The sequence below is a fragment of the Vulpes lagopus genome, chromosome 1, assembly GCF_018345385.1.
Source record: "Vulpes lagopus strain Blue_001 chromosome 1, ASM1834538v1, whole genome shotgun sequence".
NCBI classification, from domain to species: domain Eukaryota; kingdom Metazoa; phylum Chordata; class Mammalia; order Carnivora; family Canidae; genus Vulpes; species Vulpes lagopus.
In genome coordinates this window covers 160,240,088-160,264,741 of record NC_054824.1, presented here as the reverse complement: position 1 = coordinate 160,264,741, position 24,654 = coordinate 160,240,088, and the positions used below count along the sequence as shown (strand labels likewise).

At 38.9% G+C, this 24,654-nt stretch overlaps 1 protein-coding gene across 1 annotated transcript; it reads left to right on the top strand.

Moving 5' to 3' along the window:
• On the top strand, nt 1-23,908 carry TNFSF4 (TNF superfamily member 4). The gene is made up of 3 exons (XM_041749669.1): nt 1-214; nt 21,979-22,027; nt 23,559-23,908. The coding sequence occupies exons 1-3, from the start codon at nt 62-64 to the stop codon at nt 23,906-23,908; spliced, it is 552 nt and encodes a 183-aa protein (XP_041605603.1). The 5' UTR covers nt 1-61.
• The last annotated feature ends 746 nt before the right edge of the window (nt 23,909-24,654 follow it).

Genomic DNA, 24,654 nt, shown 5'->3' with positions numbered 1-24,654 from the left:
CTCCCTCAGGCTTGCTCCCCTTTGCCACAGTTTTCATCTTCCTTACATCTAAACTGTGAAGATGGAAGGGGTCCAACCCCTGGACCAGAATGTGGGAAACACACCAGGGCGAAGATTCCAGAAGAACAAGGTATTGCTGGTGGCAGCCATAATTCAGGGGCTGGGTCTGCTCCTGTGTTTCACCTACATCTGCCTGCACTTCTATGCTTCTCAGGTAAGACGGACGCTCCAGTAGGCACTTTGTTTCCTCCAGCTCATGCTGATGGCAGCTCCAGCAGCTCCAGTCACTTGGAAATAATCTGATGCCAAAACTGTTCATTGCCCCTCACCTGTCCCTCAGTGATTGTAAAGTGTGGTCAAACACCCTCCTGTCTCTCCTTTCCTTCCTTCCTTTCAGTAGTGGTGGTGGTGAGGCACAGTAGAGGTAGGTAGGGCAAAGGCACTGCTTCTGGATTCTTCTTTTCTTTGCAATGCAAGAATCCTGGTATTCCTTTATGAACTCTCGCTTTGAAGCTTGGAGTCACTGATACACACTTGCTTTACCCATTCTGCTAGTGAGATCTGATCAGGGAATTTATATAAAGAGGAAATAAGAAAGGGACCAATTCCACTTTGCCACTGTATTCATAAACCCCACAGGCGATTTGCTTTTTGAAGAATGCTGAAGGTACCAATAGTCCTTTATTTAGCTCACCTGTGTATTTTAAAGGCTGAGAAGTCTGTGTTCACGTGTGTACTCACAGGTGGCCAAATATTTACCACAACAACTTAATCAGAGATTGTTTTTCAGTATTTCTCTACTAGTCACAACTTACAGACATCACTTTGTCTTTCCCTACTCTGTCCAATGCATTATGTAGTGGGTGACCATCTTTCTAAATATTTCCCCCACTTAATGAAGATATTCTTTCCCTTTTTCCTTCTCGTTGTTCTGGTTCCTTCTATATTATTTTTTATTTAACTTGTTATATCTACAAACACTACTAGGTCATTAAGGATGTTCTCGACTGCAGGAGATTCCACCGAAAAGAAAATAAACGTATAGTTTTCCCATGTTCCCTCGGTGGGGCTAGTCTGATAATTCTTGTTTCCTTGGCAGGTGGTTTTAGGTTAGAAAAGTCTCTCCCTGGTAAAGGTGAGACAAGAGGAACTTTAATTTCTGATGGCCATGTAAGAGACTGGGTACCTCAAATTAGACCAGGATAAGATAAGCAGAGTCCTAACCAATGCCTGGGCTTGTCTTTGTCTACAGGAAGTAGGGGTTTTTGGTGCACAGAGGCTGGTGGGAGTGTGGTTGTGATCATTGTACCGCAGAAAGGGCTCATGTTCCTAAATTCCAGAAGTATAGCTGGTGTCATATCAAATCTGCAGGCCGATGAGCACAATGCGCCAGTCCTCTCTTTGTCCTGTCACATGTTTCCTTCTCTATGCAGAGCCCCTTCAATGAAATTAGAGTAGGAGATTAGGGGGGAGGGGTGGGGGAGGAGTAACGTGTCCATGGCAGGATGCCTAAGACAGACCGGAATCAGGCTTTTCTGAGAAGAAAACAAAGAGAATGACCAAAAATAGAACAGCTGAGTGCATTCACCAGATCCAGGAGCCCTGAGAGTGCTTTTTCAAACAACCACAGTGTTACGTATTTCCATACACTATGGGGGGATAGAAAGACAGGACAGATGGCCCCAGTCAGGGCTTAACAATTGTACTAGGGCTCTGAGCAGGAGAGAGGAAAAGGTGAAACAGATATATAGCCAACTGGTGGCGGGGCTGCCCAGGGACTGTCAATACCTAGGAGATATTGAGAAAGAGAGGAATCCTTTCTGGCAAGTCACCCAGTGACTCTGTGACAGAGCCTGGAGGGAAAGCTAAGTGCGGGTTTCCAGGATTCTAGAATTCAGTGAGCTGATCTCTGGGAGAGAATAGGTTTCTTTGATCTAGGCACAGAAATGGAAGCAAAGACATAGGAGGTATGTTAGAGCTGTTTGCTTAAGAAATGTGCTCTCATATACTTGGAGTACAGAATTTTTTTGGCACAGATATTTGAAATTCTTCACTTTACATCACCTTTATTGTTTTTCTTATTTCTTAGCTAGACTGTCTTAGCTAATACAATTTCTTGTACTGTTGTAGGACCCAGAGCAGCACAGTGGATCCTTACATTTAATCTCATGTAGTTTATTAGGGGGAAGGAGAGCATAGGTGGCTCATGTGTGTTCTCCCTGGAATTTGATCAAATGGTGATGGTGGCTCTGTGTGTGTGTGTGTGTGTGTGTGTGTGTGTGTGTGTGTGTGTGAGAAAGAGAGAGAGAGAGAGAGAGAGAGACAAGGGTGTAGTGTAGTTGTTGAAAAAGGGACATAGACTGGTAGCCTTCTAAACTCATTGATAAGATTGTTTGGAATTTTGATTGAAGGATGGAGGCAGTGGTGATGTAAATCAAACTTCTACTTTTAGAAAAATAATATTCCAGTGATACATGTCTGAGGGGTGAAATTGAGCTGAAATGCTGATCATTTGTCCAGTTAAACTGGATCTCTTTTATTGTTGGAAAAACATATTTGGAGAATAATCATGACTTTTCCTTATTTCCTAGATTTAACTTTTAGCTTTATAAAATAACTGCCTACATGCATGCCTCTGTAAAAAATATAGATATAACTATTAAACCTCATTTGACAGTGGGCTTTCCCTTCAATCAAGTTTATTTAGTAAACTTCTGTTTCTCACAACTCTGTTAAGTTGTATTTACTTATGTGAAAAGCAGAAGCTTTAGTTTTTGAGATACTAGAAAAAAAGATAGATCTTACCCACTCCTGTAACTTCCCTCTTTGGCCTTGATTTACTCATTTTAACACAAGGCAGTTGGATCACATGATCAGAAAGATCTCGTCTAGCTCAATATCCTGTGAGTATGTAGTTTATATATATTTGTAGAATGGGTATGAGGATTTGAGAAATACAAAACATAAGTTAACAGATTCTTATGTCTAAGCATATGAATTTCCTACTTCTTAAGAAGGGACTGGAGGAAATAAAATTTACACATATATTTGTAATCTGTATTTATTTATTTATTTATTATTTATTTATTTATTTTTAAAGATTTTATTTATTTATTCACGAGAGACAGAGAGAGAGAGACACACACATAGGCAGAGGGAGAAGCAGGCTCCATGCAGGGAGTCCAATGTGGGACTCAATCTTGGGACTCCAGGATCACGACCTGGGCTGAAGGCAGGTGCTAAACCCCTGAGCCACCCAGGCATCCCTGTAGTTATTTATATGTCATATATTTATATAACCTATTCTGTGTTAGCTAAATGCCTGATTTAGAAAGGGGAAAGAACTGGATACCTTAGAAGAGTATCCATGATACAAGTTATAAAATTGAGTGTTTCTGTCACCAAAACCAATACACATTGTTTGGATATTTATTGGAACTTCCACTTAAAGTATGAGGCTCCCAGTTGTACCTGTGGTTTCAGCTGGGAACAATGGTAGAAAGGACCTGACCTATAATGTGTGAAGCTTTCGTAAATTGCATCCATGTGTTTCAGGGCTTTGGAGGCCAAGGCTCTCCCAAGATTTGCACCACCTTTACTGTAGCACTTTATATATGTGAATGAGGGGCTTTTAGTGATAGTTCTTCAGCAAATCCCATGGTGAAAGATTTACATTCTTACCATTTTTACTGCTGGGAAGAACAGAAGTAGAGGTACTTAGAAAGTGAGTGATCTGTTCTGTACCAATGATGCCCAGAATTAGAATTCAGTTTCCTGATGAAGTTTCAGGCTATAACTTGGACTTTTATTTGTATCAATCAGGAGGAAAAAGAGGTGTTTTTGCCTGAAAGCATCTTGTCCCAGATTAGCTCAATTTAAATGCATCCCCATATAATCTAACACACTTCTTAGAATTTCTTTTTTTTTAATGACAGACCTGCAAATAAGCGATTTCTAATACATCCGAGTTTGCATTTCTGCAGTAAGCAATTCTGTGAGAATTAAAGAAAAACATCTAAAGTGTTGAACTGAACTTGTCATTAAGTGTTTTCAGGTTTTCAGGGAAAGTAATAATAAAAATAATAAACAATAAAAAAAATCTGGGACACCTGTGTGGCTCAGCGGTTGAGCGTCTGCCTTTGGCTCAGGGCATGATCCTGGAGTCCTGGGATCGAGTACCACATCACGCTCCCTGCATAGAGCCTGCTTCTCCCTCTGCCTATGTCTCTGCCTATGTCTCTGCCTCTCTCTGTGTCTCTCATAAATAAATAAATAAGATCTTAAACAAACAAACAAACAAACAAAAAAACCCATATACAATCTTTGGATTTTTGAGCAGGTGTTAGACATAGTCTATTTACAGATAAACCCCCAGAAACTCAGAGATGGTAGAAACTGGGGGAGTAGGTGATGAATGCCTCAGCCGATATTAGAAGGAGGAGTGAAAATTCTTTAAGTGGATGAGAGAGATGGTGACGTTGGACAGGGTCAGAAGGGTTCCTTAGTAGAATCGCAATTTGTTCAGAGTGGTTGAAGTTTGTTCACAGGGGAAAGTGGCAGAAGATGAAGCTGAAAATCTAGGCGGGGGCAGATCACAAAGGGTCTTGTGACTCATGGTAAGGGAGGACACTTTACTCCATTCTATGCAAAAGAAAATACAGGATAAATTACTAAAATTGTTGCCTCTCTAAATTTTGCTTCTCTCATGTGTGGTCTATGTATTGGCAAATACAGAAAGTGAATCAAATCTCTTACAGCACTAGGGGGCACCACAGTAAAACTAACCATTCTCAGATGTATTGTTTTGTTTTGTTTGTTTTTGTTTTAAAGAGAGCCTACTGTTTTCCTGAGGAATTAAGATTAGAAAACTTTTCTCAGGAAGCCAAGTGCTGATCCATTTGTAAGAGGATGAACACTGTCGGGGGGCCTAATATTGTTCACTCTTTACAAGTAGTAATATCTTCTAAATGAAAAATTTAGATACATGTTCTGACCCACATACTCAAAATATGACAGTAATTTGGATGGAAATCATGTGGGAAAATGCCATATACGTATACAGATACAGAACAAAACAAAACAAAACAAAACACATGCATACACACAGGAGATTTGGGAAGTGAGCAGAAGGGCTCTTGGTATAGACCCAAGAGTATAACCTCCCAGTTCCTTTCCCTTGACCTCAGCTACTAGCATAGAGTAGAACCAGCCTTGCCCAGGGCTGACCACCCTGCCCTTCCAATTCTATTTCCTTTAATAGCAATTACGTTTGTGCCCTTTACTCTCAGAGAAACTGCAGTTTTCCACCCTTTTCAGGGATTCTTTATTCATGGAAAAATGAATGTTAATCTTTTGGCGATAGCTAGGTTAGAGGAGCCATGTACAATGTTATTTTTATGTTATACTTAGTGAGTTTAAGGCAACAACAGAAATACACAGTGGAAAGCTTATCCCTCTATCACAGGTGAAACATGTAGTCCTGACATCTTATAGCTTATGTGCTTTGTTTCTAGCCACCATACTTTTGATATCCTTAACTTTTCAAGCAAAGGAATTAAAATATTTCCTTACATGAAATTATAAAACAACGTCTCAACCTTCTGGAGGAGCTGTTGGGGTGTAGGCAACAGTGTGCAGGAATCAGATGACTGGTTCCTGATCCAGCCTTCTAACTTTGTGACCTTGGGTAAATTCTGTGAAATTCCCAGGGTATCCATTTAATCATTTCCAAAATTGGAATTTGGTTTCTGTGAGAAGTGAATGTTGTGTCACAGAGCTTTGTAAATGCTGAGATTATTATTATTCATGAACATGCTTTCATAGGCATAGGACCACTAACTTAATTAAAATGTTTACTTTGTGGCATGTATACATGTGGACACCCACACTGTAACTCAACCTCAGAAAGCATATCATAGTTAACGTTAACCTTAACTTCATGAAGCTTGACATTGCTCCTGAAATTTTTAGGATTAAAAACAAATTAAAAACCCTTGTAATAATCCTAGCATTTTTGAACATAAATTTCTAAGTAAGAGCTCATGACTGCATTGGAGAGGAAAGGAGGAGTGAAGAGGAGAATTATGAAGGTATAATGTGTTAGTGTCTGAAAGTGGTTCAGAGATCTAAAATGATGTATTTAGAACACGGCCTGTCCCATCCCCTTTCCTCCCATTCAAGTTTGATATATTTCATGCAATTCTCCAATGACTTGGTTGCCAAATCAGGTAGAAAATTATGTCTAGAAAAGGTATGTTGTCTTGTTCACAATACTGGAAACATTGGGGATCTGACTAGCATAATGAAAAATTATTTTTCCTTTCATCAGGACTTTCATTCTTAAATGTTCCTTAGGTGGGTTATTAATTTGTTTAAATTTGTATAACTTTGATAACATGTAAATGCTACTTAAGAACATACTCTGACCGAAAAATGGACAAGTAGATTCAACTTTAATTCTACCAACACTATGTAATAAGCACTTATGGATGGAAAACCTTCATTCCCAAACTGTTGGGGAAGTGAGGGTCCAGGGCTGGGCTTCCTTGTAGCTATGGCTAAGGCATGGGCCTAGAGAACCACAGAAACCATCAAAGATCTGGATGTAAATGACAACATTACAAGTCAGCAGCAAAACCATTAAAAGGGCAGATAAAAAACCTGTTGGGTTATGAAATAAGTTGTAAAACACACATTTTACAGTTTAGGAATACAAAATATATTTTGAGTTACTTGTGTGTTGGGTGCTTAATGTTTTTAGCTTCCAACACCCTGAGAGTTCTTAACCTCGCCCTGCATCTGGTATGACGAAGACTAGGAACTCTAAGCTCCTTTGGGGGGGACAATTGAGGGGTATTACTCCTGCTGTTACTTGCAATAACAGCCCCTCCTTTTTTGCAGATCTTTTCCCTACTTTTGTCCTTTGTAATTCACTACAACCTTAGAGAAAATTAGATGGAGATTTGTTCAGTTTCGCAACTGAAATTTGAGGCATGAGAGACTTACCTAGGTTTATGTAGAAAAGTCAGGGTTAGAAATTAAGACTGGGTCTAAATTCTAGTCCTGTCTTTTTCCGTTACCCTTGGCCTTGACTCTATGACCCTAAGCTTTAAAAATTTTGTCTGGCTGTTATAAAATTTATTTCCATTTTTGACATTAGTTGTTTATGAAGAAAAATTGAAGGAAAGATTTATGACCTGGTATTGAGGAGGAATATTCTTTTACAGAAGAGAGTTAAATCTACTTATGCAAATATTGATGACATAATGAATGTTAATCAATGAATTAATAGTTGCATAATACCTTATAGATTATTTTTATAAGATGGATTATTATATGTGTTGTATATTTATAGATAAGAAAGGACCTCAAATTGAGCACTATCTCATTATTTCTTTTCTCTGAGCCTATTTTCTTTAATTTTTAATTGTTGTAAATAATAAGGAGATTAGACTACATAATCTCCCTGGGCCTTTCTCATTCCATCACACTCTGATTCAAAGACTTACTTTAATGTGATACCATGATTTGCCCACTATTTGGAAATGGCTATTCAACTATGTATTAGCTATTTAGGGCTGCCATAATAAATTACCTGTTTAAAAACTACGTGTTTTAAAACAGAAATTTGTTCTCCCACAGTTCTGGAGGGGAGATCCCTCTGAAGGCTCTAGAGAAAAATTATTCCTTTCCTCTTTCTGGCTTTTGGTGGCCTCCAGCCAGTTCCTTGGCTCATAGTTGCATTACTCCAAGCTCTGCCTCCATCTTTGCCTGATCATCTCCCTATGTATATCATTGTGTCCTCTCTTCTTGCTTTAAGGATACCAGTCATATCAGATTTAGCTCCCACCCTAATCTAGTTTGTCTCATGTTAACTCAACTAATTACGTCTGTAAAGACCCAAGTGAAGTCACTTTCTGAGGTTTGAGGTGGGTATGAATGGGGCAGGGTGGCACTCATTTAACACACTACAAACTTACTTGTATTCACTTACTTGTTAACAATATCTACGGAGGGGTGCCTGGGTGACTCAGTCGGTCAAGTGTCTGCATTTGACTCAGGTCATGATCCTGGAGTCCCTGCTTAATGGAAAGCCTGCTTTTACCTCTCTGTGCCCTCACCCCCCACTTGTGCTCTCTCTCTCTCTTTCTCTTTCTTACTCTCAAATAAATAAATAAATAAATAAAATCTTATAAAAAATAAAATAATATCTATGGAGTACCGGTTACCTGTCAGACACTGAGAAGCAGTGGGCAGCATATGCTCTCCCTTGCCCTCCCAGAGTTTCCAACCCAGTGGGGAAACAAGACAGTTAAAGAAGCAATAACACACTGTGTGAGAAGTAATGGATAACCAAGTAGGGTATAGTAAGAAATTTCAGTAAGAAGTTTCACAGAAAGCTTCAATACCTAGTTTCTTGACTGGGATTTTAAAGCAAGCATACTTTTGCATTAGGTGCTTTGTTTCTCTTCCATTCATTATCAGAAATGCTTTAGTTAGCTTTTTTTTTTTTTAATTTGACTAGAGTTGACATACAATGTTACATTAGTTTCAGGTGTCCAACATAGTGATTCAATTTGCTATGCTTACTGCCTATCCCCATATATTACTATTACAGTATCATTGACCATATTACCTGTGCTATGCTTTTTATTCCCATGACTTATTCATTCTGTAACTAGAAGCCTGTGCTTCCCACAATCCTTCACTCATTTTTTTCTATCCTCCCATATCCATCATTTTGTTCTCTGTATTTGTAGATCTGTCTCTGTCTTTTTTTATTCATTTGTTTTCTTTTTTTATATTCTACTTATGAGTAAAATTATGTGGTATTTGTCTTTCTCTGTCTGACTTATTTAACTTAGCATAATATCTTCTAAGTTCATCCATGTTGTTGCAAATGGCAAGATCTCATCCTTTTTTAAGGCTGCATAATATTCCACTATCTACATCTATCCCTATGTCCATGCTTATGCCTCTCTCTCTTTCTGTCTCTCATCTATCTTTTATACCTTAGGAAGGCTTTACTTTAAAATTTCATTGTCATTGTCACCACCGTCATCATCTTACTGATGCTTTTTACCCATCATCAATCTCAGTACCCATCAGAATACAGGTCAAGGATTACTTAGGCCCAGAATACAGGTTGAGGATTATTTAGGCTTATGAAAATGAGACTAAGAGCTTCACTGCACAGACAACACTAGAGATATTTTTGAGGGAGCCATTTGGGGAGGAGACTTGCTGCTTTTATTACAGTAGAGGATTTATTGTGTTGAAAAGGTCTCTGTTCAAAAGTTCTTCATATCAATCTCTTGAGATTTCTCTTTTGAATGTTGTGATTTGCCTAATCTCTGACATGGAAGAGTTTATAGGCATTGCTTACACCACAGTGTGAATAAGAACTTCTTATTCCATACTGCATATTCTACCAATTTAACTGAAGTTAGACATGAAGATGAAGAAATTAGAAACTGAGGAAGGGAAAGGACTTGTTCTGGCTTAAGACCAGCCCTAGGTGTTCCTATTCCTACACCAGTACCTTGTTTGCTCTACTGAGTTGCCCTCCCAAATCAACAGTCCTTCCTTTTTGTATAGCAAGTGAGATGGGGAATGAGTGACTTCAAATAGAAAGGTATTGATTGTAATAATTTTGCTATTCTCTTTGTACTCAAGGATGAACAAGGCAATTTCAAAAAACCTTGAGTAATGTATTGTGTTGGCTAGAGCCAGCGTCAGATATGTGATTATGGAGCCACTAGCTAAGATCTGGGCACAATCTAAGGGGTTAAGTTCCGCCTTAGCTCAGCAAACATTTATTTACTATGCCATTATGTTTGAGGCATTGTAAAATGTGTGATAATGCAATGGGTATATTGTAAACCGACCCTTCCAGTTGCTTAGACACTAAGCTGCTACAAGGATGTTATGATGGAGACTTAACTAAATCACTGAAATGAGAAAAGGAATTCTTGGAAATGATTTGGCAGATTCCTCTGTCAGGGTACTCTGAGGACAGTTAATGTGGAAAGGGAAACCCAGATGTAAGAAAACCCTTCCCTGGTGGATATAAATAATTGGTTGCATTAGGTCAATCATATAATTTTGAAGGGAGTGCTCATGTCATATGGATGCTTTTGCTCCTTCATTTATAGTTACTGTTAGTTACTAAGCATTCAGGGCAATGAAACCACAGTTCTTATTCTCTGAGATAGAGAGGACAGGGCCAGTATCCTTTTTGAGGAATATCCATTACTAAGTAAATTTGGTAGGAAGAGTGGAAGTGGTTAGAGAGAGCAGGCTGCCTTTAGGATACCACATGGGCTGTGTAGTAGATAGGAGAATAAACATTACGAGAAAGATTACAGCAAAAAGGTGCTGGCAGCCATGGTGAAGGGTGGGAATGGAGAAAGAGAAAGTTTGGATGACAATTAAAATGGCTTTTATTTGTGTTCATTAAATCACAAAAGACTATTCAAAGAGGTTTTCAAAGCCACACATATACATCTGTAAGAAATGTACCTTTCGGGATGAGGTTTTCTGAATAGAAGAGACACCCTCCCCGGCCCCCCCCCCACCCCGCCCCCGCCCCCTGGGGCCAAATAACCAGGTTTTGCCCATTCTTCCCATTTTTTTTTCCTCTGAGTGGGCTTGTGAACTTCCCTGATCACAGGTAGGCCCTTTGCAAAGAGGCCGTTTCCACTGAGTACACTTTAAGTGTCCCAGAAAGAGAGTCTACTTTCCCAGCCTACTGTTCTGAGTTAAGGATGAAAAATTCCATCTTTCTTTTCAGAGGCCCCTTGAAACATATCCTGACAGCTTGTGAGGTTGTGCTTTCATGATCTCTCATCTCTCCCCTATTGACACGAAGCCCAAGGCGGGGGAAAGGAGTGGTTCACATCCCAGTGAAGGTAGCATGGTGAACTGGGGAGTTCCCAACACAGATCTGTTTCCCCACCCTCCAACACTGATTCACAACCCAGCTTACTCCCATGTAGGATCTTGACACTGTGGGCTGAAATCAAGTGAGGAAGGGCAAGGCCCACACAGTGAATGAAGGGCCCACGTTTTGCTTTCATATTTGATGAATGTCATTCCCTCCTGCCACAGATGCCCTTCTCTAGGACAGATGCCAAATGAGCATAAAGTTGGCAGGCTCATGGCACATCCCAATGAGTCAGAATTAGAAACTCACACTCTCCAAAGATGACCTCTTGAAATAAGCCTCACCTTTTTGAGGACATGGTACAGACTGCTAGGTAAACACTAGACATCAGATATTTCCCATCCATATTCTTGGACAAATTAGTGCCCGAGATCCTAAGAGAGGCCAGAAAAGGACCTAATTCTGGCTCTTCGTTGTAGCACCTTCTTGCTGCCTACTTTGTACTTGTTCATGGGCCTGCTGCTCCTTGCCAGGACAATTGTACCCAACCAGAGCCCAGCTAAAAGTTTTGCCAAACTGTACTACACAGACAACCTTGTAGAGTTGGGTGAAGAGCTTTTTTTTCCCTGGAGAACTTTTGGATATTTTGAGATATAGCTGAATATTTTGACAACTATCTAAAACCTAATATGTTAATCCTGATCAGTATTGATGGGAATAATTCAAATTAATCTTGGACCATCAGACAAATGTTTTCATAGGGCTTTTCCCCCCCTCTTAAGATAATATAGGATAAAAGAAGGGGTATTATCAGGAACTTGGAGTTCAGCCAAACTCAAGTTAATACCTGTTTATTCGTGAGCAAGTTTTTAACAGCACTGATTCTCATTTTCCTATCTGCAAAACATGGGTAATCATTATTCATACTTACTAGGATTATTTTGAGCAGCAAATGAGGCAATGAATCTGAGAAAGAATAACTTAGTGCATGGCATGTTGTAAGTTCTTAATGAATTTTTATTCTTTTTCGTGAATACCAAGAATGGTCTCATTTCTAGACCTTTCTTCCACAGAATGTCTTTTACTTATCTGACTCCTTTCTCTCTTTCAAGGCCTCTGTCCAAGTCTTTCTTCCTTGACCTGCCAAAGCCTGCAGTCATTTGTTTCTGTTCTCTGGAACCTTATGGCATACGCTGTCTATTGACATTTACAACAAAGTTTTTATGTAGAGGGAGGGTTTTATTTCCTCAACTGGCATATAAGTTTGTCAAAATAGAATCGTCTGTCCTATTTCTTTGTCTTCCCAGCGTTGAATCTAATGCTTGCCGTACAACAATACACAGTAATTGTTGATGCTGTTTTAAGCCACCAAATAATATGACAATCATATTATTCAATCAATTATCGAATAATCCAGTGGGAAAAACATTTCTTGTTCGCATCAAGGAAATGATTTCTTTTATACTCATGCTTTTGAAACCACTTCCTTCAATCAGGACTATACTTTTTCTGGTGTGCTTGACCTACAGGATTTTGCATTTTATCTTTGAGAATTATGTGGGTTCTTCAGACTACCCAGATTGAAGAAACTTTATTCTATAGCTTGTTCTTATATGGAAACTCTTTGGGACCTTTTATATTTTCCCTTTTCTTTAAGTACTTGGAGAGGATCTGAGGATTTTGGTTTTCTTGATATTAAAAAAGACCATGTTTATTTGCATGTGGGTAAAATAAATATTTCCTGGTTGTTTTCTGATAATCTTTCTCATGAAGCCCAGATCCTTTTGTACTGCTTCCTTGGGCTACAGAGAGCCAGAGAATGAATATTTCAGGGACTTTGGTAGTCTTTATTCATTATTTTATTAGTTCCCTCATTCTGTAGTCATATATGAAGATTGAGTAATGTTGTACAGAATAAATTAAGAACATGATATGGATCTTGTCTTCCCATGTGCATCCAAAAATAATAGCTGACATTTGTCAAATTCTTACACTGTTCCAGGCCAAATGCTGAAAATTCACAAAACATTATCTCATTAAATCTTCACAACAACCCTCTTAAGATATAAATTTTACTATTTCCATTTTACAGATAAAAAAACTGAAAATCATCAAAGTAGTATAGCATTTACCAGGGTCACACACCTAAACAGTCTTGTAGAGCAGGTGAGACTTATATCCAATGATAGAATGGATAGTCAATAGAGTATTTTTGTTTTTATTTTTTTACATTAGGATCCATTCTTGGTGTTGTACATTTTATGAGCTTTAACAACTGAATAGTGGCATGTACCCATCATTACAGTATCATGAAGAATAGTCTCACTACTCTAAAACTTTTGTGCTCTACCTATTGAACTCTCCCTCCTCCCTAACTCCTGATAATCGCTGATCTTCAACTGTCCCTGTCGTTTGTCTTTTTCAGAGTTATATATTTAGAATCATATAGTATATAGCCTCTTCAGATTGTATCACTTAGTAATATGCAATTAAGATTCTTCCATCTTTTTTCATGGCTTGATAGCTTCATTTCTTTTGGCATTGAGTGATAGCTTAATGGCTAGATGTATCACAGTTTGTTTATCCATTCACTTACTGAAGAGCATCTTAGCTGCTTCCAAGTTTTGGCAATAATGAACAAAACTGCTATAAACATCCATGTGAATAAAGTGACTTTAAATACTTGCTATGGGAGTGCAGAAGCCAAAAATCAGAGATTTGATTTAGGCCTTGAAGGTGGTGATATTATGATGAGTAGACACAGATAGAGGGACACTCTCGGCAAAGAGAACAAAGGAAGCAAGTATTTTTCAAATGCTTGCCAGGCTAACTGCTGGGTGTGTTCACATGTTATCTTACTTAACCTTCACAGTCGTCTGGAATATCCCAATAGTAATATTATGCCTTATTTTCATAGAGATGAAAACTAATGCTCAGCAACAGTATGCAATATTTCTAGATTGTTTTCTCTGGGACATAAAGGTGCTGGGTACAGCTCTTGGAGGCTCTCCTCCAAGAGTGAGGAGTGGCACACACTGCCACTTACTTTAAGATTTCTTTTTTTGAATCCCAGGTGCTGGCCAGAGATAAAACACAGGAGAACTGAGGAATAGGGCATGCTAATGGTCAGGCACAGATGGTTGAAGGTAAAGATCTGATGAAAGCCAAGGACAGACAGAGAAAAGGAGATTGCTCACTTTTCTGTTAAGGCCTCCTGAACAGTGGCCATTAGTTCCCCTCCCTGGGGATGAGAGAGTGGAATGATGCCATCTTCCACCCCCCACCACCCTCCAGCATGGTTGGACTTTAACATGAAATATCACCTCTACTGGAGGGGGCTGGCGTCATACCAAACTCCATTCCCCTGTGCCTCATAATGGCATCTTTATTAAAGCAGGTCTGACTGTGAGCCAGCACAGCAAGTTTCTCCCTCAGAAGACCCTCCCCCACCCCCACGTGTACCAAATCTTCCAGTTAGAGTGCTCCAAAGCATCAGCTTCGGTTCTCGTGGAAATAGGAATAGGTTCTTTACCTTTATTTTCTTTTTATTAAAAGAGGACCCTTTGCATGGAAAAGAGAGACCAAAAACTGGAAAGGAACAGAGACAATCTATATGAATAATGACTTTCCAGGTAATACAGTGGCACTAAATTCATATCAATAATTACTCTGAATGTAAAATTGAGTCTGTTCGGACCATCTGCTCTAATCAAAAGACATAGGGTATCAGAAGGATAAAAAATGACCCATCAATACTCTGCTTACAAGAGACTCATTTTATACCCAAAGATGCAAGATTGAAAGTGGGGGTGGTGGTAGAGAACCATCTACCACGTCAAAAGAAAGCTAGAATAGCAATACTTAGACAAACTAGATTTTAAAACAAAGACTGTAATAAGAGATGAAGAAGGGTATTGTATTACAATAGAAGGATATATCTAAAAAGGAGATCTAACAATTGTAAATATTTATGACCCCACTTGGGAGCAGCTAAATATGTAAATCAATTAATAACAAGCTTAAAGTAACTCATTGATAATATAATAATAGGGGACTTTAACACCCTATTTGCTGTAATAGACAGATTACCAAAGCAGAATATCAACAAAGAAACAATGGCTTTGAATGACACAGTGGATCAGCTGGACTTAACAGATATATTTAGAGCATTTTATCCTAAAGCAGCAGAAACACATTCTTTTCAAGTGCATATGGAACATTGTCCAGAATAGATCACATACCAGGTCACAAATCAAGCTTCAACCATTACAAAAAAATTGAGATCATTCCATGCATATTTTCAGACCACAACACTGTGCAACTTGAGGTCAACTGCAAGGAAAAATTGGAAAGACCACCAATACACGGAGGTTAAAGAACATCCTACAAAGAATGAATGGGTTAACCAGTAAATTAAAGAAGAAATAAAAAAATAAAAGGAAGCAAATGAAATTGAAAATATGACAGGCCAAACCTTTGGGATGCAGCAAAGGCAGTCCTAAAAGGGAAGTATGTACCAATACAGACCTTCCACAAGAAGGAAGAAAAGTCTCAAATATACAACCTAACCTTACATGAAAAGGAGCTGGAAAAAGAACAGCAAATAAAGCCTAAAACCAGGGCAGCCCCTGTGGCGCAGCGGTTTAGTGCGGCCTGCAGCCTGGGGTGTGATCCTGGAGGCCCGGGATCGAGACCCACGTCGGGCTCCCTGCGTGGAGCCTTCTTCTCCCTCTGCCTGTGTCTCTGCCTCTCTCTCTCTCTCTCTGTGTGTCTCTATGAATAAATAAATAAAAATCTTAAAAAAAAAAAAGCCTAAAACCATCAGAAGAAGGGAAGTAATTAAGATTAGAGTAGAAATGTAGAAATAAAAGATATGGAAAACTTAAAAACTGTAGAACAGATCAACAAAAGTAGGAGTTTGTTCTTTGAAAGAATTAACAAAATTGATAACCCCCAGCCAGACTTATCAAAAAGAAAAGAGAAAGGACCCAAGTAAATAAAATCATTAATGAAAGAGGAGAGATCATAACAACACCAAAGAAGAAAAGACAATTATAAGAGAATATTATGAGCAATTATATGCCAACAAATTGGGCAATCTGGAAGAAATATAAAAATTCCTAGAAACATATAACTAACAAAACTGAGACAGGAAGATAGAATATGTGAACAGACCTAAAACCAATAAAGAAATTGAATAAGTAATTGAAAATCTTCCTAGACAAACAAGAGTCCAGAGCTAGATGGCTTCCCAGGGGACTTCTACCTATTTAAAGAAGAATTCTTACCTATTCTTCTAAAGCTGTTCCAAAAACAAAAGTGGAAGGAAATCTTCCAAACTCATTTATGAGGACAGTATTACCTTGATTCCAGAATCAGATAAAGACCCTACTAAAAATGGAGAATTACAGATCAATATCTCTGATGAACATGGAGGCAAAAGTTCTCAAGATACTAGCTAGTCAAATCCAACAGTACGTTAAAAGGATTATTTACTGTTATCAAGTGGGATTTATTCCTGGACTGTAGAGATGGTTCAATATCCACAAATCAATCAACATGATACACCACATTAATAAAAGAAAAGATACAAACCATATAATCCTCTCAATAAATGCAGAAAAGGCATTAGACAGAATACAGCATCCTTTCTTGATAAAAACCCTCAAGAAAGAAGGAATAGAAGGAACATACCTCAGCATCATAAATATATACAAAAGACCCACAGTTAATATCACCCTCAATGAGGAAAAACCAAGAGCTTTTATCCTAAGGTCAGGAAGATGATAAGGATGTTTGCTCTCACCACTGTTGTTCAATGTAGTACTAGAAGTCCTAGCTTCAGCAGTCAGACAACAAAAAGAACTAAAAGATATCCAAATCAGCGAGAAGAAAGTCAAACTTTCACTCTTCAAAGATGACATGATACTCTATGTAGAAAACCTAAAAGACTCCATCAAAAAAATTGCTACAACTGATACAGGAATTCAGAAAAATTGCAGAATATAAAATCAATGCACAGAAATCTGTGCATTTCTATTCACCAATAATGAAGCAATAGAAAGAGAAATCAAGGAACCAATCCCATTTTCAATTGCATCAAAAATTGTAAGATACCTAGGGATGATAGGAATGAACCTAACCAAGGAGATAAAAGATCTGTACACTGAAAACAATAGGACACTTATGAAATAAATTGAGGAAAACACAAAGAAATGGAAAAACATTCCATGCTCTTGGGTTGGAAGAACAAATATTGTTAAAATGTCTATATTGCCCAAAACAATCTACATATTCAATGCAATCTTTATCAAAACAACACCAGCATTTTTCACAGAGCAATAATAAACAATTCTAAAATTTGTATGGAACAAGAAAAGATCCCAAATATCCAAAGTAATGTTGAAAAGGAAAACCAAAGCAGAAGGCATCACAATTTTAGACTTCAAGTTGTATTAGAAAACTGTAATCATCAAGACAGTATGGCACTGACACAAAAACAGATACATAGATCAATGGAACAGAATATAGAACCCAGAAATGGACCCACAACTAAAAGGTCAACTAATCTTTGACAAAGTGTGAAAAATATCCAATGGAAAAAAGGATCTTCAACAAATGGTGTTGGGTAAATTGGACAGTGACATAAACAAGAATGAAACTGGACCACTCTGTTACACCATACATAAAAATAAATTCAAAATGGATGGAAGACCTAAATGTAAGACAGGAAAGCATCAAAATCTAGAGGAGAAAACAGGCAGCAACCTCTTTGACCTCAACCACAGCAACTTCTTACTAGACATGTCTCCAAAGGCAAGGGAAACAAAGGCAAAAATGAACTATTGGTACTTCATTAGGATAAAATCTTCTGTACAGTGAAGGAAACAATCAACAAAACTAAAAGGCAACCTATGGAATGGGAGAAGTTATTTACAAATGGCATATTGGATAAAAAGCTAGTATCCAGAATCTATAAAGAACTCATCAAAATCAGCACCCCAAAAATAAATAATCCAGTCAAGAAATGGGCAGAAGACATGAACAGACATTTCTCCAAAGACATAAAATGGCCAACAGCAGATACATGGAAAAATGCTCAACATTACTTATCATCACGCAAAAAAAATCAAAACCATGATGATTTATCACCCCACACCTGTCAGAATGGCTAAAAATGAACAACTCAGTAAACAACAGATGTTGGGGAGGATGCAGAGAAAGAGGAATTCTTTTCCACAGATGGTGGGAATGCAAACTGGTACGGCCACTCTGGAAAACAATATGGAGGTTCCTCAAAAAGTTAAAAATAGAACTACTCTATGACCCAGCAATTGCACTACTAGGCATTTACCTAAAGGATAAAAAAATGCTGATTCAAAGGGGCACATGCATCCCAATGTTTATAGCAGCACTATCAACAGTTTAGCCAAATTATGGGAAGAGTCCAAATGTCCATCAACCAGTGAATAAAGATGTGATATATATATATATGGAATATTACTCAGCCATCAAAATGAATGAATCTTGCCATTTGCAACAATGTGGATGGAACCAGAGGGTATTATACTAAGTGAAATAAGTCAGTGAGAGAAAGACAAATATCATCTGATTTTAGTCATATGTGGAATTTAAGAAACCAAACAGATGGACATGGGGGAAGGGAAGGAAAAATAAAATAAGATAAAGACAGAGAGGGAGGCAAACCATAAGAGACTCTTAATTATAGGGAACAAACAGAGGGTTACTGGAGGGAAGCTAGGTAGGAGGATGGATTAAGTGGGTGATGGGCATTAAGGAGGGTGCTTACTGGGATAAGCAACTGGGTATTATATGTAAGTGATGAATCACTAAATTCTACTGAAATCAATACTACACTATATGTTAACTAATTTTAATTTAAAAAAAGATCATACATAGTACTGTTTTGTATATTAAAAAAAGAAATAATATACAATGTTTTCAAGCTGCACAAGTCATAGTTTGAACTGAATCTGACTCCCAAGTCTATGATCTCTGTCTTGTCTTCCAAGCTTTAGTCAAGGGCAAAAAAGATTAGAGAAAACAGTTAGCTAGCATAAGACACAGACAGGATATATGTGGCAATAAAACTTGACCGGGAGGTTGGAGCCAAGCTATGGAAGGTCTTGAATTGGACACTGTGGTAGTGTGTGTGTGGGGTGGGGTAGTGAGCATGAAGTAATCAAATATGGAGGATGAAGGGAAAAGTTATGCAAGGGCAGGAAGCAAGAGAAAGGAAGGAATATCTTATTTTATTTCACAACATTGTGTGGATTTGATGGTATTGATGCTAGTAAGAGACTTCTGAGAATATGTAAATGTCTAATACTGGGCACTCTTTAGGAGTAGGAACAGGAAGCCTAAGTCTGGAGTTCTGTTAGATCGGCCCTAGAGAGAAAGTCATATGTTGCTTTCTTTTTTTTTTTTTAAATATAATTCAACAACTTTATTATTATTTATTTATTTATTTATTTATTTATTTATGATAGGCACACAGTGAGAGAGAGAGGCAGAGACATAGGCAGAGGGAGAAGCAGGCTCCATGCACCAGGAGCCCGACGTGGGATTTGATCCCGGGTCTCCAGGATCGCGCCCTGAGCCAAAGGCAGGCGCTAAACCGCTGCGCCACCCAGGGATGCCCCATATGTTGCTTTCTTTTCTGCCTCTCAGCACTGCAGTCTCAGAGAATGTCCTCTTGGTTACTACCACCCCTACTTCACCAGAGTACCTGAAAACATTCAGAAATTTCTTTGATTTGTAGGTAACTTTTAGAGATTCTGCAGTCAGTCAAATTAAATCATGAGAGCTTTTAGATTTGAGAGTGAGATGGAACTTTGGATAAAGAGGCTTTGTGTTTTTCTCTTTTATTAAAATGGACTTAAAATTGCAACTTTTAAAATCCAAATCTTGGACAGTTAATGCTGGAAGGGATGCCTGTGATCTTCCAGTAATTATTTTTTAGATTTTATTTATTTATTCATGAGAGATACACAGAGAGAGGCAGAAACATAGGCAGAGGGACAAGCAGTCTCCCCCACAGGGAACCTAATACAGGACTCAATCCCAGGACCCTGAGATCACAACCTGAGCCAAAGGCAGATGCTCAACCACTGAGGCACCCAGGCATCTTGATCTTCTGGTAATTTTTAAAGATGATTAAACTGATTTCTAGGGAAGTTATGAAACTTGCCCAGGATGATGCTGAACCTGCCTGATGTTGAACATGATTAAAACGAAGGTGGCCATGTGCTGAGCCCTATGCTGTTTATGCTACTGCACAGGCTTTTTGTGATTTAATAACATGGCCACTCATGCTGGCACCAACCAAATGGAGAGCAGTGGGGGCATTTATTTACCTAGGGGATTATAGTGATAGTGTAACATGCCCTCTGAGGCCCTCTTCCTTAAGCACAAAGGACACTAATTCAGCCGTCCCAAACAGTTCATGGAGGGGAGAGAACCAAAGACTCTCAAGTCATCCAAGTCAACACCTCTATCCATGTACTCACCACTGAGGTAATATTGCCTCTGAGGTCTACCCACTGTCAGGCCAAAAGACTCTTCCTTACTCTGCTGCCTGTTCTTTTCAGATTGGTAAGGCTTGTGATTTGACTTAGAAGGGAAGTAGGGGATTCCTCATCTGTGTGGGCAGTCCCCCAGTGGAATCCACTCGACTGCAGCTGAGTGTGCCAGGAGAGTAGGAAGCAGGGATTCCACACCCCAGGGTATGAAAATAAATCCTTCTCCAAATCTTTGATCAGGATGTCTCACCAAAAATAACCTGTGAGAAAAATTTTGTTCTTGGCAGGAGCAATCGGTGGTGCTTTTTGTTTTGGTTTTTGATTCTAAATTCCTTTTTTAATGGGTAACATGAGCATATGGTAAGAAATTTTTAAAATATGAAAAAGTAGGGCAGCCCCGGTGGCGCAGTGGTTTAGCGTTGCCTGCAGCCCGGGGTGTGATCCTGGAGACCTGGGATCGAGTCCCACGTTGGGCTCCCTGCATAGAGCTTGCTTCTCCCTCTGCCTGTGTCTCTGCCTCTCTCCCTCCCTCCCTCTCTCTCTCTCTCTCTCTCTGTGTCTCTCATGAATAAATAAATAAAATCTTAAAAAAATAAAATAAAATAAAATAAAATATGAAAAAGTAAACCATGAAAAGAAAGTATCCCCAATTCTGGGCTCAGGCTTCCGATTCCATTTTCCAGAGGCAACTTTTGACCTGTTTTCTGAGTATTCCTTCAGGTATATTCAATGCCCATGCAGGCATTATTAACATGTTTTTTAAATGGTAATATACTTTATACATGATTTTTCTCTTTGTTGTTTTTTTTCCCACTTCATGTATTTTGGAGTTTGCTCCATATTGAACTGCTTTGTTCTTTTACCCATCAAATTTCTACCAATATTTTATCAGGCTTCCTTTCTTCATTGTTTTACTTCTCTCTTGCTGCTGAGTACTTACTTGATCCAAGTTAGGTTTTTGAAGTCATTAAACAAAAGAGAAAGAAACAGTGTTAGAAATATATACACTCAAATCTACAGAACTCTGAAGGATTAGACCAGTTTCTCTTGAGCATATGACCTGATAATGGCACAATCTTACTCCTGCATTGCAGTGAAAGAACAAGCAGCCAGGAAGCTTCCAGGATTCACTCCTAGTGCATTCTGAGAGCTTGTGACCATGATGAATTGATTGGTTATAGCCTTCTTCATGAGGGGATCTCTGTGACTGAATGGTTCTTAAGATCACTATTAAATGCTCCGTCATCCAAAATGGAAAGTGGGGCTCAGAGAACCAAAGCAAAATGCCGGGAAGAGTTTGGCAGAAGTGAGGACAGATCTTAGATGCTGGCATGACAGAGTAGAATACTTACTCTTAGCTTATCTTAGGAGATGTTCCAGAAAATCAAGGAGGCGGTTAGGAAGTTTGGATCTAATCTTCATAGAAAACATGAAGTCTTTTGTCAAGCTATTCCTCCTATACTCCTGCATTTCTGCTTCATAAAATATGACTTGTTAATTTCATTTGCTCAGTTTTTTTTTCCTAAAAATATATCCTTTTTCCTCCTTCAGGTGCCACCTCAGTATCCTCCAATTCAAAGTATCAGAGTACAATTTACCAGTAAGTATTGCTCAATTGATTCATGTTTTTAAAAGAATCTTTGTTCTTGTCTCTTAATTTCTTCCAGAAAACAGAATCACTCCCTACCATTTGGGAGGCAAATCCTGCAATTCCATGCTGTTTTCATTAAGTACAAAGAAGGTGTATAAAGAAGAAAAGGGAGTAGTTAGTTACCAAATATGTGCTTGTCACTGTATTAATCACTTTATATGCCTTTCTTAACCCTCCCAGGAACCCTGAGTAGGAATTATTCTTACTTTTTTTTTTTTTTTTTGGTAAGAAAACTAAGGCTTTACTTTTTTTTTTACAAGGCTGTCTGACTGTATGGCACATCATTTCCCACTAAATCAGTTATAGAACAAGATTTTGTCTTAACGAGAGTTGAGAGGGTCCCAAATATGAAGGCAAGGTGATCCTCTAACTACCAGGATAGTGTTATTCAGATACATTATTAATATTAGGATGATCACCAATAGTTTCTATATGGATATTCATTTGTTTATCAAATTCTTCTGAGCCTGAAAGGAAGTTTATCCATAAATGGCCCTCATTTTCAATTCCCCTGGGTCTGGTGCAAAGTAAGAATTAACTTAATTATACCCAGTAGTGAGGACCTGTTCTTTCCTATCACTAAGGGATATGGGCCAGAGTGGGGAATCTGAGATGTGGTTCCTTGGCCATTCAGACTGATACTGTGGCTGAGGCAGAAACAAAAGAAATTTAGTCTTTTTGCCTTACACCTGCAATTGCCCTACACAAAGCTACCAAAGACATCAATCTGTGTCCTCCTCCATTCCTCAATTTTTTCCTCCTGTAGTAGCAACTCTTCCCAAGGCATTTTTTCAAGAAAAACTAGCAGTAAGAAGGTAAAATGGAGAAGCAGGTCTGTGTTCTTGAGCTCTCCCACCTGCATCTTACTGAGCAGAACCAAGCACATAGACATTCTGTGTATAACAGCATTATTAAATTTATGTGACTTTGCTAAAGGCAAAGGCTAGTAGTAAATGCTGTTGAGAAGTCCAGTGTCCAGGGCATATGAAAAATTTGCATTTCACAGTGAGGTGGTGAGAGGCTAGGGAAACATTAATAAGCAATTGCTTTGTGTGAAGGTGGTATGGTGTGACCCTGGCAAGGGGCACTCCTGCTATCCTTTGCCCTAATCTATCCATTAAAAAAGAAAGGAAGCACTGAAGTTACCAATCCCTCCTGATTTTGAAAAATCAGGGAAAGCTCAAAGTTCCATTTCCTGCCCCTGGTCTGTTGTGACAACTGCAAATTGCTAAAACTTCTCAGTTTTTGAATCCCAACCCCATCTGAAACTCTCTTGGCCACTAGTATTGGCTTTGCCTCTTCTTCCATTCCACAGGTAAAGCAGACTCCAACCCTCATGTAGAAATGCAACTTTCTCCTTCATTCTTTTCTAAATCTCTCCCTATCCCTTTCTCTTCACATATTTTTAGATATATTGGAAGGTTGCCGAATGCCGTCCTAAGGAATCACTTTTTTTTCTTCTTGCCCTCCTCTCCTTTAGGGTGTGAGAATGAGAAAGGTTGCATCATCACATCCCCAAGCAAGGATGAAACTATGAAGGTGCAAGACAACTCAATCATCATCAACTGTGATGGGTTTTATCTCATCTCCCTGAAGGGTTACTTCTCTGAGGAGCTCAGCCTCAGCCTTTATTACCGAAAGGGTCGGGGACCCCTCTTCTCTCTGAGCAAGGTCACATCTGTTGACTCCATTGGAGTGGCCTATCTGGCTTTCAAGGACAAAGTCTACTTTAATGTGACCACTCACAGTACCTCCTACAAAGACATCCAGGTGAATGGTGGGGAATTGATTCTCATTCATCAAAATCCTGGTGGATTCTGTGCCTACTGAGGACCTGAGGGCTGCACCTAAGCCAAGCACCAGCATGAACACTGAACTGGGCTTGGACAGGACTCTGATTCTTCCTTGGGAGTGGAGAAGTTGTCCTAACTAGCCCCCACATATGGCCACACGGGATGTGACCAGAAGCAGATCCCCCAACTCAGGGATATTTAAAACTTATTTTACACCAATTAATTTTATTTATCCTCATGTCTTCTAAGTCACCTATCCCTCATCCCTCATGGTTGCCTCAAGCCTACTAGACACCTCTACAAAAATGAGAAAATAGGTGCTTCTTCCTTAAAGCACATTATTTCTATTAGTCAGGAAATTGTCAGAATAACCTTTCTTTTGAAAAAGACACTTGACTACCATTTGCTGGAAATTTGACATCTGGCTTTGTCAAAATGAAGAGGACCAAGGAAGGGGCTATGAATCTGCCAAAGGTGGTGTGGACTAACCCTTGGCAGCCAAAGCTGTCTCTCCAAGATGAAATTAGTTGCTGTTTGCACAGTGCCTAAATACGTCTCTCATTTGGTGGAGGAAAATCTTGAGAATAGCTGTCAGGACTTGAAGACAGCAAGCTAAGGAGTACTCTGTGCTCTGGGCTTTTTTTCTTTACTACTTTGCTTGCTTTCCCAGCCTCTAATGTTCTTAACAGAAATTTCCCTTCAAAGAATCATTCTGGGGATGTGAGGCTGTGAAAAATCTAATCAGTCATTTTAGAAAAACTGAGAGAGATTTTTCCAAGCTGG

Coding starts and splice junctions, on each gene's coding strand:
- TNFSF4 (XM_041749669.1), top strand. CDS start 62: ATGGAAGGGGTCCAACCCCTGGACCAGAATGTGGGAAACACACCAGGG. Junction 215..21,978: donor TGCACTTCTATGCTTCTCAG/GTAAGACGGACG, acceptor TTCCTCCTTCAG/GTGCCACCTCAGTATCCTCC. Junction 22,028..23,558: donor TATCAGAGTACAATTTACCA/GTAAGTATTGCT, acceptor CCTCTCCTTTAG/GGTGTGAGAATGAGAAAGGT.